A 20,159-nucleotide genomic window follows, 5' to 3' on the forward strand; every position below is an offset into this window, starting at 1 on the left:
ACTCAGGGCCGGCCCGTGGCATAGGCACCATAGGCAAATGCTAAGGGCGCTGTACATCCAGGAGGGCGCCAGAAAGGAGCGCGGTTCAGTTGGTTTTGTTTTCGATATTCCTGACACACATTCAGTTATAGACGGCAATAACTCAAAAACCTCTTACCCTAAAAAGATCTAAAGTGTGTTTCCTACAGAAAGACAAAGCTGGTTATGTTTCACAGCTGTCTTTCCTTTTTTTCGCTCCACAAGCACTGCTCTGTATAAGCCCTCGCAATATGTGTTTAGCCGGGATAGCTCGCGCTGAGAGGAGCTCTCAGCGTCGGAAAAGTGCTTATTTTTTGTTTGTTTTTTTCTTTCGTTTTTTTGCTCCGCTCTTCGCGAGCTCTCCCTGTTACGAGGGCTTAAGTGTGTGTGTGTGCGTGCGTGTGTGTGTGTTTGTGTGCGTGCGTGTGTGTGTGTCTGTGTGTGTGTGTGTGTGTGTGTGTGTTTGTTTCTTTGGTGCTGTCTATGTTTATGTTTGAATGAGAGACAGTGTATAACACTGTATATGGAAAGCATCGTCAATGCACCGTGATGCACCGAAATATCGAATTGAACCGAATCGAAGGCATGATAATCGTAACCGAACCGAACCGTGAGACCAGTATAGGTTCACACCTCTAATATTAAGCCCGTAACCGAACCGAACCGAACCGTGAGACCAGTATAGGTTCACACCTCTAATATTAAGCCCTGAGAACTGGTAATGTGTACTGTGTAGTCAGTAACTACTATGAAGCTTGTTTCAGGCCGCCTCTTGCGATCGGATCCTATAACAATGTTGGCCACCCGGGGGTTTCACAGACTGTACCAAAATGCTTAGGATTGGGTGGGGGGTGACTGGGTGTAGTGGTTGAGTTTTACCGGGAAAAATAACAAAACGGGAGGGTGGCGGGAGATGGAAACAGGAGTGTTGGCAGGTATGCTCAAACATACACTCTGCACTCTGACTACTTCAATACTGTTGGCCATTTCACTCTGCCTTACACTGAACGCAGTCGACCAATAGCAACAGGCTGTCATTGGCCCAATCAGTGCAGATTAGCTTTGTGCTAAGGAGGAGTTTGAGAACGAATCATAAGGGAGTCGCTGGGATGATTAGGTAAAAACAAATGCATATTATAAGACAACGAATGTGTTTTTTAACCTCGCACGCAGTTCAGCCTGTTGCTGGAGACCTTTAAAACCAAAATATGACCCTTTTAAATGTATAATAGGGGCTCTTTAATAATATTGTGATATTCTTGATTTGTGAAGTCATACAGCTATGTATACCTCGAAACAGCGACCACTAGTTTCTCCTCCATCTATAATAGTCATCTTGACAACACAAACACTGCTGTCACCCCTGCCTCTGCTTTAATTTCATTGAAGAATGAAAAAACGTGATGTCAAAAACGCAGATCAATTGAAAAGATGCGCCTCTCAATGGAAAAGCGCATTCGGTGTGATCAGGGCCTCAGGATGAAATCCTAGAACCACCCCTTAGCCCTGATCCTCTCTATTGTTAATAGCTGAATACCTGCACAAAAATAAATAGCTTTGTCAGCTATAATGCTGCTGTGAAACTCTGTGGAAGACTGTGACGTGTCTTCAGTAAAACACACACGTGAAGAAGCAGAAGGAGGAGAAGATAGAGACAAACTCTGGGTCTCAGGAGAGAAACTTCTCCACAGACTCCAGGAGTTCACTGGAGCAGTTCAGACTCTTGAGCTCCAGGATCAGATTGTTTTCTCTGGTCTCCGTGCTTTGCTGCTCCGCTGATGTGGGGCTGAGGGTGATGTGTGGCTCCTCTGTGTCCTGGTAAAAAGGCAGGTCGTTGCTGATGGGGCTCAGAGACCTGCTGTCCTGCTGTCCCGTCAGAGTCTCGTCCTCTTCCTCCTCCTGGTCCTCCTCTCCAGTGTTCTTGGCCATGAGGAGAGGGACAGTGGCCATGTTGATGGATTCGGACACCAAGTCAAGGCCTCCGCCGCTCAAGGAGCCGCCACTGTCCGTGATTGCAGACTGTAGAAAACAAAACACTTCATCAAAACATAGACATCAATCTGGCTTTCATTCAGTTCAACTCCAGATGAACCGAAACTGATGAGACTTTTATTTCAGTATGTTGATGTACTGCCAACTGAAACAGAATAATGAGTAGGGGGTGGAGCTTCATTTTAGTATGTTGATAGACAGAATATTGAATAGGGGGCGGGGTATTATTTCAGTATGTTGATGTACTTCCAACTGAAACAGAATATTGAGTATGGGGCGGGGCTTTATTTCCGTATGTTGATAAACAGAATATTTAATAGAGGGTGGGGCTTTATTTCAGTATGTTGATGTACTTCCAACTGAAAGAGAATATTGAATAGGGGGCGGGGTTTCATATCAGTGTGATGATGTACTTCCAACTGAAATTGAATATTGAGAATGAGGCGGGGCTTTCAGTATGTTAATGTACTTCCAACTGAAACTGAATATTGAGTAGGGGCGGGGCTTTATTTCAGTGTGTTGATGTACTTTTAACTAAAATTGAATATTGAGTATGGGGCGATGGTTTATTTCAGTGTGTTAATTAACAGAACATTGAATAGGGGGTGGGGCTTTATTTCAGTACGTCGATATACTTCCAAATGAAAGGAATATTGAGTAGGGGGCGGGACTTTATTTCAGTATGCTGATGCTCTTCCAACTAAAACTGAATATTGAGTATGGGGCGGGGCTTTATTTCAATATGTTGATGTACTCTCAACTGAATATAATTTTTTCACTAATAAAATGTCAGTAAAAGTCACTTTGTTAAACTGCTGAGTTAAATTTTCAACATCAAAATTCGACAGAGCACAGATTGACTTATTATCATGCAATTCACAACGAGTGGTTTATTCATAAACTAATTTCGAGAGGATCACGTGCTTAATGGATCCTTAACACGGCTGGCACCTCATTAGCTCCGTAATCTGCTCTATTAGATGATTACGGAAGCATTATCTTCATCTTGAAGCCCCCCCCCCCTTTTTTTTTTTCCCGATAGGGCGACACGGAGGCCCAGTGGCTAGCACTGTTGCCTCACAGCAAGAACACCGCTGGTCCAACCTCCTATCGGGCTAGTCGGTGTTTCTGTGCGGAGTTTACATGTTCTCCCCGTGTTCGCGTGGGTTTCCCCCGGGTTCCCCGGTTTCCTCCCACCGTCCAAAAACATAAGCCATAGCCAATCGACGAAACCAAATTATCAACTAAGACAACCCCAGTTTACACTTCTCACACGGCGACAAGCAGGGGAGTTCTCCCAACCTACCTGATCTCAAACTCCCCTCTCGCCGATCTAACGGGAGGGAGCCCTGGGCTCGAGGATATTACAAGCTCAGGACTCTCTCCCGGGACAGCATGCCAAATACACTTTATTGATTATCTGCTAAGTGTGAACTCCCGAATGAAAACTATTAGAAAATTAATGTGCAATTAAAAAATGTTGTTATAATGAGAGTCAATGGGTCAAAAACAGCCACCAACACAAAGAAAGGAGAGTCAACTTGAACAATACACAAGGGTTAATGTAACTTAATGCATTTACAAGCATGTCAACACTCATTTAGTGCGTTGCCCTGCTGCACTCACAATGTGCACTAATGATGACATGATTACGTGTAATAGGGATAGTTTCCTTCCCTACCTAGTCACACTATCAGGCTCAGGGGAAGGTGCAGACTTCACAAACACAAAATTGAGACTGAGCCTTAATCAGATGGATTCAAAGAGCATCATTGTCTGATAATGACCTTAATAATGTGTGTTTAGTGCAGTCCCTCACCTTACCTTCTCTTCACTGCTCTCCCTGTCGTTCTGATAGTCCTGTTTGGTTTGCGCTTTCCATTTGTCGTCTCTCAGCAGACTGGCTGACTGTGAGTTTCTGATTGTCTGGCTCTTTTGGTCCACAGGGTCTATTTCTACATCACTCCAGACCTAGAGCACATGCAACACATTCAGGCACGGGAAAAACATTAGGACAGCCTACTTTTGCTGACACTATTTGATTCTCAGATCGCTCTGGAGGAGTTTTGGAGAGTTCTGCATTTCACTCAGCATGAGCTCCACACTTTGACTATTGAATTTGTATTAATAAACTGTTTACTAAAGGAGTTAATGCTCAACAAATAACTATTTTCTAATGCTTAATAAATGATTCATAGTGTGTAATAAAAAAAGTGTAACCCAGAGTTCATGATACTCTACATTAGTCGTCTTGAAGGATTTTATTTGCCCTCCTGTTGGGGAAGCACTGACCGTATCTGCTGTGGACATGGAGGAGATGCGCTGGAACTTGGCCTTTGACCCCGAGGACTGTCGGCTCAGCATGTGCTCCCTGAAGGAAGACTCGCTGTTGGACACTGAGACGTCTTTACGCGATGACTGCGCTAGGAAATGCAGACATGGTACCTTCTCGGCCAAAGTGTCTCTGCAGATCAGTTACAAACACACATGTCGTATTACAGTGGGAGCCAACATTACTAGGAAAGTGTTATACTCTTGTATAAATATTTCCTAAGTCATGTTTAACAGAGCTATATGTTCTATAACATTTTTCTACTGGAGAGAGTCTTATTTCTTTTATTTCGTCTGGAAAAACAATCAGTATTTAATTCTAAAAAAAGTGTAGTATTAAGGTTCATAATATTAGCCCCCTTAAGAATTAAAGTCTGTCTGAACCGAAGGTTGCCGAGACTTTTATTTCAGTATGTTGATGTACTTCAACTGAAATGGAATATTGAGTAGGGGGTGGGGCTTTATTTCAGTGTGTTGATGTACTTCAACTGAAATGGAATATTGAGTAGGGGGTGGGGCTTTATTTCAGTATGTTGATGTACTTTCATCTGAAATGGAATATTGAGTAAAGGGGCAGGGCTTTATTTCAGTGTGTTGATGTACTTCTAACTAAATCTGAATATTGAGTAGGAGGGTGGGGCTTTATTTCAGTATGCTGATGTACATTCAACTGAAATGAAATATTAAGTAGAGGCGGGGTTTTAGCATGTTGATGCACTTCAAACTGAAACTGTATTTAGTAGGGGCGTAGCTTTATTTCAGTATGTTGATGTTCTTCCATCTGGTACTGAATATTGAGTAGGGGGTGGGGATTTATTTCAGTATGCTGATGTACTTCCATCTGGTACTGAATATTGAGTAGGGGGTGGGGATTTATTTCAGTATGTTGATGTACTTCCATCTGGTACTGAATATTGAGTAGGGGGTGGGGCTTTATTTCAGTATGTTGATGTACTTCCATCTGGTACTGAATATTGAGTAGGGGCGGGGCTTTATTTCAGTATGTTGATGTACTAAAATCTGAAATTGAATATTCAGTAGGGGCGGAGCTTTATTTCAGTATGTTGATGTACCTCCAAGTGAAACTGAATATTCAGTAGGGGGCGGGGCTTTATTTCAGTATGTTGATGTACTTCCAAGTGAAACTGTATATTGAGTTGGGGGCGGGCCTTTATTCCAGTATGTTTATGTGCTTCCAACTGAAACTGAATATTGGGTAGGGGGCGGGGCTTTAGATCAGTATGTTGATGTACTTTTAGCCTAAACTGATTATTGAGTAGGGGCGGGGCTTTATTTGAGTATTGATGTACTTCCAACTGAAAAAGAATGTTGAGTAGGGGGCGGAGCTTTCTTCTTGTGCATCATTCTCTTATAGCAAACTAACATTAAGAGAGGGTATTAATTTCCAGGTTGACTTCAACCGCCACTCCAAATGTGGAGGCAAATAGTTAAATTTCCACTGAAGATTACCAAAACATTTTTTTCAGTGGTTTAACTTTCACAATGAATTAATTATTCACATTAGAGAATAACAATGTGACCTAGCAAAATAAACATTGTACATTTTTGATTTTAAGTGGACTTAAATATTATTTTTGGATCGTCTCCAGAACAAACCACTGTTATACAATGACTTGCCTTATTACCCTAACTTTACCCTAATTACCCTAGTGAAGCCTTTACATGTCACTTTAAGCTGAACACTAGTGTATATCTAGTCTAATATTATGTGCTGTCATCATGACAAAGATAGAAGAAATTAGTTATCAGAAATCAGCTATTAAAACTATTGTTGAAAAAAATTGTTTATTATAATTAGAATGTATATGGTTAAACTGTATGAGTTTGATAAGGCAACTGAACGCACCTGTATTTGGAGCGTATGATGGCGTAGATGAAGGGATTGTATATGGCTGATGCCTTGGCAATCACAGCAGGAACTGCCTTGGAATATGGAGAAAGAACGTGGCTGTATCTGAAACAACAACAAACATCACAGTGCGTCTTCATCTCCAGGAGACATCTATGTGGGAGTTTCCTTCATGCGTTATTTGTTATTAGCAATGGGGATATCATCTATATTTTGTTGTAATGCAGAAAAAAAACTGACATATTTTTTGTGTTTAAAGTATTTCCATGTGAAAAAATATATATAGTGTTTATGAATTATACTATAGCAGACAAATGTGGCAAAAAAACATGAGAGAAAAAATGCACACAAGCTTTGCATGTCCAGTCATGTGTAAAATCATGTCTAAATCAAATATATCACATGTGGAACACACAAAACCATACAATGCATCACGTTTTTTCAACACAGGCTCATTCTGAAAACGTACCCCTATATACCGTTCTGGAGAACGTGAGTTTTGTAGCCAGAGCTATGTATGGCTGCATCTTTAAAACAAACACTGTGGGCCGGTATGACGTTGTTGTTTTTCGCGCTTACCAGCTGACCGCTTACCTCCTTATGGATGGCTTTTCCACTGTTACCAGTTTGTCCAGTAGCTCGACATGTATGTCGGTGGACTTGAGACACAGGGTGGAGTTGACCAACAAGGTTCGAGTTCAGTGAAGAATGATTCCAGAAAGCAGGTAAAACAAAAACAAAAGCTAAAAATTGAAACAAACAAGTAAATAACAGGGTGAGAATGTGGTAAAATCTGAAAACGGGGTAAAAACCGGGCGAGGACTTTACTTTTTCTGGATTGCTTTTGAAAACACTGTCGGTTGGGTTTTAATAGTTTGGGCTTAGGGAAGGAGGAGGGTGGGTCAGTCGATTGGTCGTCATTCAGTCGGTCAACAGCGGCCTCTGGTGAGTGTATGCGAGAACAGCGGGGATGCGAATGACACTCCCGAGAGACATTTGAGATACAAACACACAGTGGCCTCTTGCGGATTCGTGAAAACAAAAACCGCAAAAATACATACCTCCCAGGAAGTATTTCACTATCTCCAGAAACGTCCATGAGACAACGTTTTCAGAATGAGCCTGGGTTGACTAATAAACAGCTAATTAGTAGTTTATTAAGCTAGCAGTGTTAATTAATAGTTTGTTAATACTGTGACTTGTGGCCTTAACTAAAGTGTTATCAATATCTGCAAATGAAAAATGAGTCTAAAATAGTTTTTATCATGCATTTGTACTGGAAAACCAAACCAAAAACACTAAGCCAGAGAATCACTTGTTGAAGCGTAGATGGATGGACCACTGGAGAAAGCTGAAGAGTGTTTGTGAGTGGTCAGTAGCAGACGATGACCCCTGCAGAGGCTGTTTACATGACATGGAAGTGACCGAGAGGTGTTGTTAACATGAGCGGAAAAAAAAACCCCCATGCCTGATTATCCGCATCCTCCAGGAGACTGCACTCGAAGGCAGAGGTGTCTGTTCGCTCTATGTGGTCTGTATTACTTCAGTGAACCCAATCAGCCTTTAATTCAGCGGAGAAACTGTGTGTTTTACTTTGGCCAGCACTTCTATAAAAGGCCGTCTTTTTTACTCTGGAATTCTGTGAAAGTCTCTCAGATCTTCTGCGTGGTTTGACTCTCTTTAAATAGACCATCAGAAAGCCACACCGAGAGATTAGATGATCTACAGTGGGGGAAATAAGTAATGAACACGTCAACATTTTTTTCTGAAAATATATTCCGAAAGGTGCCGCTGACTTGTAATTTTCGGATGTTGGGAACAAGCAAAGAAATCCATATATGCAAAGAAAACTAAGCTAATTAGTTTACAAATGAATTTCTATGTAATAAAATGAAATGAAACAGGGAAAAGTGTTGAACACATGAAGAAAGGAAGGTGTAGTTCGTCATGGAAAGCCCAGACAGCAGCTGAAATCTCTCAGTAGTTCTTCAACAAGCCTCAGCCCTTCCTCAGTGTAAATGAAGATCAGCTGCTTCAGTCCAACATCTACACTGGCAGGAGGATGAAACCATTTCAGCAAGACACTGATCCAAAACACAGCCGAGGAGACTCTCAGATGCTTTCAGAGAAAGAAAATCAAGCTGTAGAATGGCCCAGCCAATCACCTGACCCGAATCCAATTGAGAATACAGAATAAAGCTCAGATTTGATCGTTCGAGACACACAGAAGCATCAAGATTTAGACACTCTGTTGAAGTCTATGAGAAACTCACACCTGAGCAATGCATGCGGCTTCCGTCTTTAAGCTGCCATCCCCAAAAAAGCCTTAAGTGTTAAACACATTTCAGTAGCTCAGTGTAAGCTAGTGAGTGCTGTGCAGGTAAACCTCACTCCTCTGACCTCTAAAGGTGCTCTGGCGACAGATGCTAGAGGTCATGGTCTTTAGCCTCCTTGTTAGAGCAACCAACTCCCATGCGGAAGGTCGCCGGTTCGAAACCAGCTCGGAGCGGGTTAGGTTGCGTAGAACCGGTGGGGTTACATTGGTGCCGTGACCCGGATGGGAGGGAGGTTTGGGGGGTGAGTGTAACGGAGGCCAGCTAGTCAGTGCTGTGCAGGTAAACCTCACTCCCCTGACCTCTAAAGGTGCTCTGGCGACAGACTTAGAGGCCATGGTCTTTAGCCTCCTTGTTAGAGCAACCGACTCCCATGCGGAAGTTTACCAGTTCGATCCCAGCTCGGAACGGGTTGGGTGGCGTAAGACCGGCGGGGTTACATCATCACTTTCTCCTTCTGTCATTTCATTCTTATTACACAACCTATTTTTTGCTTTGTTTAATTTTTATGTTTGCATTGTTTGTGTTTTTACTAAAACATGGTTCAACTCCATGTCAAGAGCTCCTTTAGAGATGCTATTCCCAGGGGAAAAAGTCATGTGTTCAATCCCTATTTTCCCCTCTGTACTTGAAACTGGCCACTCTTTTAGAGCCAAACTGACAAATATAGAAGTTTGTATGGATATAGTAGCCTAAATAAGTAGATAAATAAGGGACTAAGCTGAAGGGAAATGAATGACTGAATATACTAGTTACCCAGCCCAGGCGATGAGTGTGACGCAGGCGTACGGAGACCAGGACAGCACAAACACAATGATGACCACAAACGCAATCTTGGCCAGCTTCCACTCCGTCTTTATGGACTGCTGTTGGATGAGGGTGGTCTTCCTCACATGGCTACCCAGCTTCTCCACATCCCTGAACACACATGAGAACAATAACAGAAGTTCCTGACTGTTTCCTGTTGTGTTTCCAAACAGTTCATTAATGTTGTCCCAGCACAAATCCATTAAGTTACCATAACACATTTAAGCAGATTGAACATGAAAGTTGCACGTAAAATATCCCAAGAATTGTGCTGTACATCAGCTCATCTTAAATATTTAATTTGAACAAGCATCAACATAATTTTTTGGGGTGTGTGTGGGGTTTTTTTGGGCTCCAGACTAACATGTTAAAGCTCATTTAAGATTAATAATAACTTACAACATTAATTTATAATAATATAATAATAACTTATACCATAATAACTTCCCTAGTAGCAAAGAATTCTGGCCCAGATTTGGCATAAAGCTGGCACAGCAGGCATTCATCCGGCACTGGCATACAGCATGTGGGCCAAACATGGCCCGGGTTTGGCAGAGGTGGCACCGTCTTTAAGTCGGCACACAAGATTTGGGCCAGATGAAAAACGTAGTATTTGGCCCAGATTTAAAAATGTGATAAGTGGGCCATGTGAGTTTGGCCAGTCTTGACCCACATTTAAAATACACTAAAATCATTTTTGAGTAAAGAAAAAAAATTCTACAAATCAGGTCACTTTAAGAAAAAGCGTGCCCATAGTGTGCCTAAAGCGCATCACTCCATGGGTTTATCAATTTCATTGCAATCGTGACACACCAACCTATCTGGCCCAGTTCAGGCCCAGTTATGAGTTATTAACTTGGCTGAGACTTGGCCCAGATATGGTCCGTGTTTGGTCCTTGTCTGGAAGCCAGATTTGGTCCAGTCATGTACCGTAATTCACTGCGGCATGTGGGCCAAGCAAAACCTGATTGTGTGGGCCAGAGCTGGGCCAGAGAAATTTTGCTATGTGGGTTATGAGGCGACAGGATGGCACAGTGGGTAGCACGATTGCCTCACAGCAAGAAGGTCGCCGGTTCGAGCCCTGGCTAGGTCAGTTGGCATTTCGGTGTGGAGTTTGTATGTTCCTCCAGTGTTGGTGTGGGTTTCCCCAACAGTCTAAACACTGCACTATAAACACTGCACCTCTATAATGCGCTATAGAGAAATTGGCCTAAAATTGACCGTAGTGTGTGTGTTTGCAAATGAGTGTGTACTGTTTCCCAGTGATGGGTTGTAGCTAAAAGGACTTGTTGAATGCTGGATAAGTTGGCGGTTTGTTCCGCTGTAGTGACCCTAGATCAGTAGTGTCAAACTCAATCCCTGGAGGGCCGAAGCCCTGCACAGTTTAGTTCCAACCCTGCTCCAACACACTTACCTGTAGGTTTCAAACAAGCCTGAAGGACTCAATTAGTTTGATCAGGTGTGTTTAATCAGGGTTGGAACTAAACTGTGCAGAGCTGCGGCCCTTTTGGAACGGAGTTTGACACCTGTGCCCTAGATTAATAATGGGACTAAGCCGAAAAGAAAATGAATGAATGAATGAATGAGTTACAGCATTATCTTATCCATTTGCAGTTCACCATAACCTCATGTATTCCAAGTTCACTACTATAATAAAAAGTTGCCTAACTTTGTTTTCTATGACATTTATTATGATGTATAAAGACATTTAGTAGTGAAAATTTTTTAATTAATATAAATTATTAACAAAAATGCAGTAAACTTATTGCATTATGCATTCACAATAGAGTTAAAGGCAGAATTATTCGCCCTCCAGTGAATTATTAGTTTTTTTCCTCTTTCAAATATTTCCCAAATGATGTTGAACAGATTCAGGAATTTTTCACAGTATTTCCTATAATATTTTTTCGTCTGGAGAAAGTCTTATTTGTTTTATTTCGGCTAGGATAAAAGCAGATTTTAAATGTTTTAAACCCATTTTAAGGTCAATATTATTAGCCCCTTAAGCAATATTAGTTTTGGATTGTCTCCAGAACAAACCACTGTTATACAGTCACTTGCCTAATTACCCTAACTTTACCCTAATTGTTAACATTGCACTTTAAGCTGAATACCAGTGTCTTGAAAAACATTGAGTGAAATATTATGTACTGTCATCATGATGCAACCGGCCCCAAGAGAATGTGCATGTCAACCCGGTGTACCTGCTTGCGCTCCGAATGGCGAGGAACATGAAGAAGTAGCAGTACGAGATGATCCCTAGAGGAATGAAGAACACGAAACAGCAGAGCATCAAGGTGTAGCTCTTGTTGGCAGGAGTGGACGTCACATAGTCCCACGTGCAGGAGGTCATGAGGCCCTCTGGGATGTAGGAACCTGTCCAGGAGAAACAAAAGCAGCCTGATCAACAAACAAACTCAGTTCTCTTATTAGACCAGCATTTCTATATCTTCATGCTCCTCTTAACTGCACACTTTCTATTATCACTTACATGGGGCAGTTGTGTTTTAATGGTTAGGGAGCTGGACTTGTTGGCAGATAGCTCTCTGCAACTCTCACATGGTCACACACTGAAACTAAGTAGGGCTGTGCCTGGTCAGTACCTGGATGGGAGACCACATGGGAAAGCGAGGTTGCTGCTGGAAGGGGCAGGGGGCGATCATCCTGCAGTCTGTGTGGGTCCTAATGCCCCAGTATAGTGATGGGGACTCTATACTGCCCAGTGAGCACAATCTTTCGAATAAGATGTTAAACCGAGGTTCTGACTCTCTGAGCTCATTAAAACATCCCAAGATGTCCTTGGAAAAAGAGTAGGGGTTTAACCCTGGCATCCTGGCCAAATTTGCCCACTCTGTCTATCATGACCTCCTAACCATTGGCCTGGAGTGTGGTCTGGCTCAATATTTAATAAGGTCAATATGATTGAATTAAGGGGTCAAGCAGGAGCAAACGGTAATATAAAAGACAATCCAGAAGAGTAGTCGAGGTCACGGGCAAAGTGATCGGTACAAATAGCGAATAGGCACTGAAAGACTAGACAAATGAAAACGTAAAACAAGACTCAGCACACTGTGTGTGTAAGTGTGGTGTATAAATAGTCCAGGATATCAGTCCATGATGAGTTACCAGCTGTGTGTGTGTGTGTGTGTGTAATCAAGGAGAATCAGGTATGATGGGATTTGTAGTTCGGTAAAGTGGCAGATTTGTAGTTCTCCAGCGATCTGCTACTGCTAGATTGCTGGTGATCATAACAGTTTTTAAACTTGTGGACTATAAATTAAGATTTTACTCCAGTGTTACAAATTAAATGTGTTTTATTAGAAAATAATTAGCCAAATATATGTTTAAACTCTTTAAATATTTAAAAAAATAATATTTTAAAAATATATAAAATGGCTAAATCTGTTTTTGCATAACAAATACTTTTAGTTAATACATATTTAACAAATATTTTCTCATTTGTCATTGTGTTCAAGTGTTTTTAAAGTCTTTTCTTTCCGAGATTTTTTCCACCCACTAACACTATTTTATGATAGTGTGTGGTTTGATCTCAGCTAATGGGCGAGGCAGTGGCGCAGTAGTAGGTAGTGCTGTCACCTCACAGCAAGAAGGTCGCTGGGTCGCTGGTTCGAACCTCGATGGTTGGTGTTTCTGTGTGGAGTTTGCATGTTCTCCCTGCCTTCGCGTGGGTTTCCTCCGGGTGCTCCGGTTTCCCCCACAGTCCAAACACATGCAGTACAGGTGAATTGGGTAGGCTAAATTGTCTGTAGTGTATGAGTGTGTGTGTGTGGATGTTTCCCAGAGATGGATTGCGGCTGGAAGACCATCCGCTGCATAAAAACTTGCTGGATAAGTTGGCGGTTCATTCCGCTGTGGCGACCCCGGATTAATAAAAGGACTAAGCTGACAAGAAAATGAATGAATGAATTGATCTCCGCTATTCAGGAGTCTACTTCACTACACATAACATTTTACTTCCTATCAACTAAAAAATAAATTTAGGACTGACATGGCTGATACTTAAAAATTTTCTCCCTAATTAAAGTTATGAACAGGCTCCATTACGAACAATTACTCACTCCATCCTATAAGTGGCGCCAGACTCCAGGCCAGCGAGTAGATCCAGACCACGAGGATAATAATGAGTGTTCGCCGTCCCGATGTCCAGCGGATGGCCTGCAGTGGTTTGGTGATCACGATGTAGCGGTCGATAGAAATGGCCAGAAGGTTGATCATGGATGTGATCCCAAACAGAGCTCCGCAGAAGGCGTACATCTTACAGCCTGCATGAAAAAGCGCATATATACATACAGTTGAAGAATTATTCGCCCCCCTGCCAATTTCTCTTTCAAATATTTCCTAAATGATGTTTAACAGAGCAAGGAATTATTCACAGTATTTCCTTTAATATTTTTTCTTCTGGAGAAAGTCTGATTTGTTTTATTTCGGCTAGAATAAAAGCAGTTTTTAATTGTTTTAAACCCATTTTAAGGTCAATATTATTAGCCATCTTAAGCAATATTAGTGTTGGATTGTCTCCAGAACAAACCACTGTTATACAATGACTTGCCTAATTACCCTAACTTTACCCTAATTACCCTAGTGAAGCCTTTAAATCTCACTTTAAGCAGAATACTAGTGTCTTGATGAATATCTAGTCTAATATTATTTACTGTCATCATGACAAAGAAAACAGAAATCAGCTAGAGATGAGTTATTAAAACTATTATGATTAGAAATGCGTTGACAAATATTTCTGTTAAACATAAATTGGGAAATAAAATATATAGGGGTTGTATAAATTCAAGAGGGCTAATAATTCTGACTTTAACTGTTCATAACAAATACACTACCTCAGTGGTCTCAAACCACCGGGCGGCGGACCGGTCCATGGAACAATTGCTACCCGGCCACATCAGAAATCATAAATTATTTCTATAGAAAATATTCCCCTCGCGACTTGGTTTCTTCCACTCACCCCCCGCCATCTCACGTGAAATGGACTATGCCAAAATCCACCACTGAGCGGGAAGAACGATGGAATATAGCTCAGTGGTTGTTGTTGATAGTTTAAAGTTATAAAACAGGTATTACAGAGTCCAAATCAGCAGAGCATTTAAGGATTGTGCATATATGTGTGCGTGCATCGCTAAGTAAGTACCCCAAATCATTGCAATATGTATCTAAATGGAGTTTTACATAATCATACTCATTAGGGCTGTAACATGCCAATTTAATTGGGCTATAGGCTTGTATTATTGTTAATATGTTCGTCAGTTGAGATGTTTGGCACAGATGTTATGTATTTGATGCATATAAACCTTGATTGAAACATAATCAGTCCACGATAGTGCAACTAGCGCATGCGCACTGTGTTGTTCATGATTAACCTGGATGCACGAGCGCAGTAGCTGTGTTCGCGTGAACAATGACTCAATGACTCAAATCACTGATTAATAAAGTCATCTGGAATGGCGAAGAAAGCCTTCAGCAGGATCCCAGAGTTCATCAAGAGTCTTTGTGTTCATCTTTAACGCCTCCTCCTTCATCTTACCCCAGACATGCTGAAGAGGCTGAAGTATGAGGAGCGCTATCCTGCTGGAGAATTGTCCCTCTCCTGTGGTTTGTAATGTAATGGGCAGCACAGATGTCTTGATACCTCAGGCTGTTGATGTTGCAGATCTATCGCACTGAATGGAACCCCAAACCATGATTTCTCCTTCACCAAACTTGACTGATTTCTCTGAGAATCTTGGCTTCATGCTGGTTCCAGTAGGTCTTCTGCAGTATCTGTGATGATTGCAGCTCAACAGATGATCCATCAGAAAAATCCACCTTTTCCAAATGATCAACTAGAAGTCACGTTATTATTTGTTGCTCTTACAACTGGCATCGACGACAAGACTTTTGTCAGGTAGTGTAGATATAAAATACACACACATAATGTCAAAACAAACTTTTATTTTGGATGTGAATTATCAAGATAATCTTAATGCTAATATACACTATGTCCGACAGATCGCACTATTATGTTTTTCGTTTTCTTTTTCATTCTTTTATAACCTATTTTAACTCATTTTAATTTGTTTTTAATCATTTTTATTGTCTGCATTTTATGTTCCTAAACTTGTCTTTTTTATCCCTGTTTGTAAAGCACTTTGAATTGCCACTGTGTATGAAATGTGCTATATAAATAAACTTGCCTTGCCTTGCCTAAAACAGACCTGAGGTGCATTTTGAGGCTTGAAACAAGTAAGGTCAGAATTTGGAGACTTTTCTCATCAGCTAAACTTGGTTTTAATAAAATAAGAGCTATTATATTGCTAGTTTGATGTCTTTCATGAACAATGTTCAGGTTTTTGTACCGAAAAACAGGGGAAAGGTAATGTTGTTTGACAGTGTGTGTGCTTTTTGTGACATATCGTGACACAAATCTGTATAAAGACACGGGTATGACACTCAAGAAGGGACTAAATTATGAGGACATAGCTGATTATTTGGATGCTGCGTTGCTTTAATTAGTATTAGTCATTCCACATGAAATAATTGTGTGTGTGATATGGATGCAGGCAGCTAGCGAGTAAGTGTTTGGATGGGAAGAATGGGAAATCAGTTACCCATTTCCCCGAACACCCACTCCTTGTACATGCAGTTGATGAAGAAGATGGGTGACTGAGTGATGGCCATGAGGAAGTCACTCACTGCCAGATTCATGATGAAGTAGTTTGGAGGCGTCCGCAGCTTCTTGTTACTGAAACACAAACACATTTTACAACAGTACAGTTGGCGGGTGAGTGTGATTTCACCATGAAATTGGATTAACATTCATGTTGGTCTTCAGATTTAGGGGATGCAGTTACAGTTTATGTTGTGTTTAGGCTTACAATTACACTGTAAATAGCATTTAGTTGACTTGACTTTAAGAAGAGGAGTAAACTCTTTGCTTTTAAAGCGATTAATTGACTTTACCTGAAAAACTGAGTAAACTGAGTAAATGAATTATGTTCATAATTAGTCGGACTTGAGACGCAGAGAGGAGTGGACCACCACGACGGGGTTCGAGTCCGGTGAAAGAAAGCAGGTAAGACAAAAACAGAATCCAAAAAATTAAATAAACAAGTAAACAACAGAGTGAGGATGCAGTAAAATCTGGTAAAAATCAGATTGGATTGCTTTTGAAAATTGCTGGTAGGGTTTAGAGAAGAAGGAGGGTGGGTCAGTTGATTGGTCAGTCAGTCAGTCAGTCATTCAAACAATCAGTCAACAGCGGCCTCTGGTGGATTTACATGAGAACAGCAGGTGCAACTGGCTCTAGAGCAGGGATCACCAAACTCGTTGTCCTGCAGTTTTTATTTTCAACCCCAATCAAACACACCTGAACCATCTAATTAAGGTCTCACTAGGTGTACTTGAAACACCCAGGCAGGTGTGTTTAGGCAAGTTGGTGTAAACCCTGCAGGGACACCGGCCCTCCAGGATTGAGATTGGTGACCCCTGCTCTAGAGAAATTTGAGATCTCAAAAATCATACAGAACGAGCTCTTGTGGATTCACTAAAACAAATACTGCAAAAACCATACCTCCTGGGACATATTTAGTGGTCTCCGGAAATGTATATAGTAGAGCTGCACAATTCTGGCTAAAATGAGAATTGCGATTGTTTTGCTTAAAATCTAGATCAAGATTTTCTCACGATTCTGTAGATATAATATAAAGGTTATTATGAGTGGGCTATTAGTGTTGTTATTTCTCAAACATATGGAAAAATATATATATTATATATATATATATATATATATATATATATATATATATATATATATATATATATATATATATATATATATATATATATATATATAAATATATAAAATCACCTCAGACCACTGGGGGTTAATATTCAAGACCCTTCCAAATATGGTCAATGAAGAACATTCTGATTCTTGGGGTATTTTATGGAGTAATAAATGATCACATAAAACCCTTTCTGGAGACCATGCAGATAACAGAGAACAATGCAACTTTGAACCAATGCACCTTTAAACAACACTAAAACAAAGTGTCTCATGGGAACTGATCTGCAGTCCGGCAAAAGTGTTATTGATTGTCGTTTCTTTTATGCATTAGCTGAACTAATTCACTTTGACCAACCAAACGCATGCTTCATTTCAAGCACTTGTAAACCTTTAATGCACTTAAGCTCTGCTTTAAACCTGTGCAAACCAACATACTTTATTGAACAGTAGTATGTTGGAAATGAAATCACTTATTGTACCTTTAAACAAAATATTTCTAAAGTTTTTGCATGATACTTTAATTTAGATCACAATTAAAGGTATTAACAAACTACTAACTAACACTGCTAGCTTAATGAACTACTAGTTAGCTGTTTATTAATAGTAAATAAGGGAGTAGTTGGGTTTAGATTTTGTGTAGCATTAGGAATGCAGAATAAAACCATACTTAATAACTACTAATCATATCTTCATAAACAATATCTTAAAAACAGGCAGGTAATAGTAGTTAATTATAACCTAAACTATAGTGTTACCTATTTTTGTTATTTTTGTGTCTCTGCTCAAGTGTGCGACCACAAATATTAAAAACTTTCTCCGATGGGGACTTAGAAGCTGGAATACAATAATGCATGATGAATTACATATTTGCTAATGCTTAAATGAATAACTCTGCGCAGTTTTTATAGTTCCTGTGAGACGTTGTAAAGCATGCAGATTGTGTGCAACAGATTTATTGCATATCAAATATAATACAGCAGGTTTTCTGATGTGTTTTCTCTTAATGCATGCACATGGTTAAAACGTTCACATTGTGATGGTGTGAGGTTCACTGGTTTACTGCGTGACAATCATTGTGATTGCACGTCATCCCATTAATCCTACAGTCACAGTTCACACAATTTCATCTGATTGAGAGTCTCCCGGCTTCACCTGCTCAAACCCTGACTCTCATTTATCAGGCATTATGTGTCCTCGAGTACGCTGAAAAAAAACACGGGACAGAAAACACCGGACCGACAGACAGACGAGCGCCATACTTCACCAGAATGAGTCTGAGCGATTCTCAGTCAGGCAGAAAATCCACACGTATAACGTCTAGTACTTACTGTGAGAGACATGACTTAATGAGGGAAGGGAGGTGGATTTCACCTTTGTACACATATTGGTCAATATTAATATGCAGATGCATGCTTGGACCATTAACAATACATTTTCCTGCATAATCTTGATTTTTTTTCCGTCAGTGCAGATATCATCTTGTAAAAGTTGGTTCCATCTGTTTACATTAGTTCTAACCACACCTATCAACATGAACAAACAATAAGTAATACTTAAATTAAAGCATGTACTCATCTGGTAGCAGTAACAGTAGATGAATAATGGTTTACTCATGTGTAAGCTAAACGTTACTTTATTATGAGCTAATAAGGAGTTCAGCAAGAACTACACTGTACAAAAATGCTGGGCTCAACACAATCGATTTGTGTCAAGAGAGCATGAAGGAATCAAATTAACTTTTCACAAATTTAAGTGGACTGAACATAAAACAATTAAGTTGTCCAGCTAGAAAACTCAAAACTGTGTTGCTTCAGCTCATTTTAAAGAAGTAGTTTAAACTTGAGTGCAACTTTAACTATAACATAACACACGAGTTTATGTGTGAATAACAGCCTTAACTACTTGTCAGTACATGTTTGTAAATTAATTCAATTAACAAACTCCACTAAAGGAGGTCGAGCCATCTCATTTATGGCTCCTAAACTCTGTACTAGCCTTCCTGATAATATCAGAGGCTCAGACACACTCTCTCAGATAGAAACGATAATAAAAATATATGTGCAATCCATCACATAACTGTAAGACGTTAAATTCAACTCTTCAAATGCATTCTTTCACATTAAATTACAGTTTTTCCTCAGTCACTTTAGTGCATTTCTCACAACAATATTTGCATTTGCACTATAGTTAATGCATTTCTCAAAACAATTAGTACAAACTGCAAGACCTAGCTGATAACCTGCAAAAGCATGCAGGTGCAATCACATGCTCAAAATAGAGAGCTCATTCTTCAAAAGCAAGTATTGATGTCAATGAAAGTGTCAGTGTCATTAAGATGAAAAGCCCTGACAGCATTGTTTATGAACAAGATAGTCAAATGGCTTGGTCCTGTTTTCATTATGACACTTTACTCTGTATATTTTTCCAATGCAAAAAAGTCAGATGTTGGTGACACCTCCTGAAAATGCTCAAGACAGCACTGTATACTATTTGCACAGCCATTTGAAAACTACAGTAAAGTTAGACATCACTGCATTTAGTGAGGTATCTGAGTACAAGACACTGAATATGTATGTTTCACATGTGCATTTGCTCTTTGCAATTCTAATTAATTCACAGCATTGTGCAGAAGAATAAACACAGCTTTATTTACAGCAAACATAAACTTCAATTGGGTAGAGCTGTGCACAACTGTAGACAATACTGCAGAACATATCGGAACTGAACCAACAACACACAGGTCTGTAAATCATTCATCAAATTGTTTAATTTAGGAGACATTTTCAGGAAAATAAATATTTAAAATATTTTATAAAATTAGTTTGAAAGATTTTGACTATAGTTCAACATTTTTGTATGTAATGACTCGAGTAATGAAATGAGGACTGTTAGTTTTTTATGGAATGACTATTCAGCATGACATAAGCAGATGATAATGTTATAAACAGCAGAGAGTTGTATGAAAGCAGTTGTTGCATGTCTAAATGCATTTACAATTTGTTGGAAGGAATGA

At 40.2% G+C, this 20,159-nt stretch overlaps 1 protein-coding gene across 3 annotated transcripts in view; it reads right to left on the reverse strand.

The window, feature by feature from the left end:
• Nucleotides 1-359: 359 nt before the first annotated feature.
• Nucleotides 360-20,159, reverse strand: part of opn4xa (opsin 4xa) — a 48,568-nt gene continuing 28,768 nt past the window's right edge. Inside the window, exons 3-10 of one of the 3 annotated variants that reach the window (XM_087268733.1) lie at nucleotides 15,969-16,102; nucleotides 13,431-13,634; nucleotides 11,556-11,727; nucleotides 9,301-9,462; nucleotides 6,209-6,316; nucleotides 4,303-4,474; nucleotides 3,835-3,981; nucleotides 360-2,037 (exon numbers count right to left, since the gene is read on the reverse strand). In XM_087268733.1, the coding sequence (XP_087124859.1) occupies nucleotides 1,687-2,037; nucleotides 3,835-3,981; nucleotides 4,303-4,474; nucleotides 6,209-6,316; nucleotides 9,301-9,462; nucleotides 11,556-11,727; nucleotides 13,431-13,634; nucleotides 15,969-16,102 (1,450 nt within the window). In that variant the 3' untranslated portion in view covers nucleotides 360-1,686. 3 annotated transcript variants of the gene reach the window in all.

This window comes from Danio rerio, chromosome 10 (assembly GCF_052040795.2).
Source record: "Danio rerio strain M-AB ecotype USA chromosome 10, GRCz13ab, whole genome shotgun sequence".
NCBI lineage: Eukaryota > Metazoa > Chordata > Actinopteri > Cypriniformes > Danionidae > Danio > Danio rerio.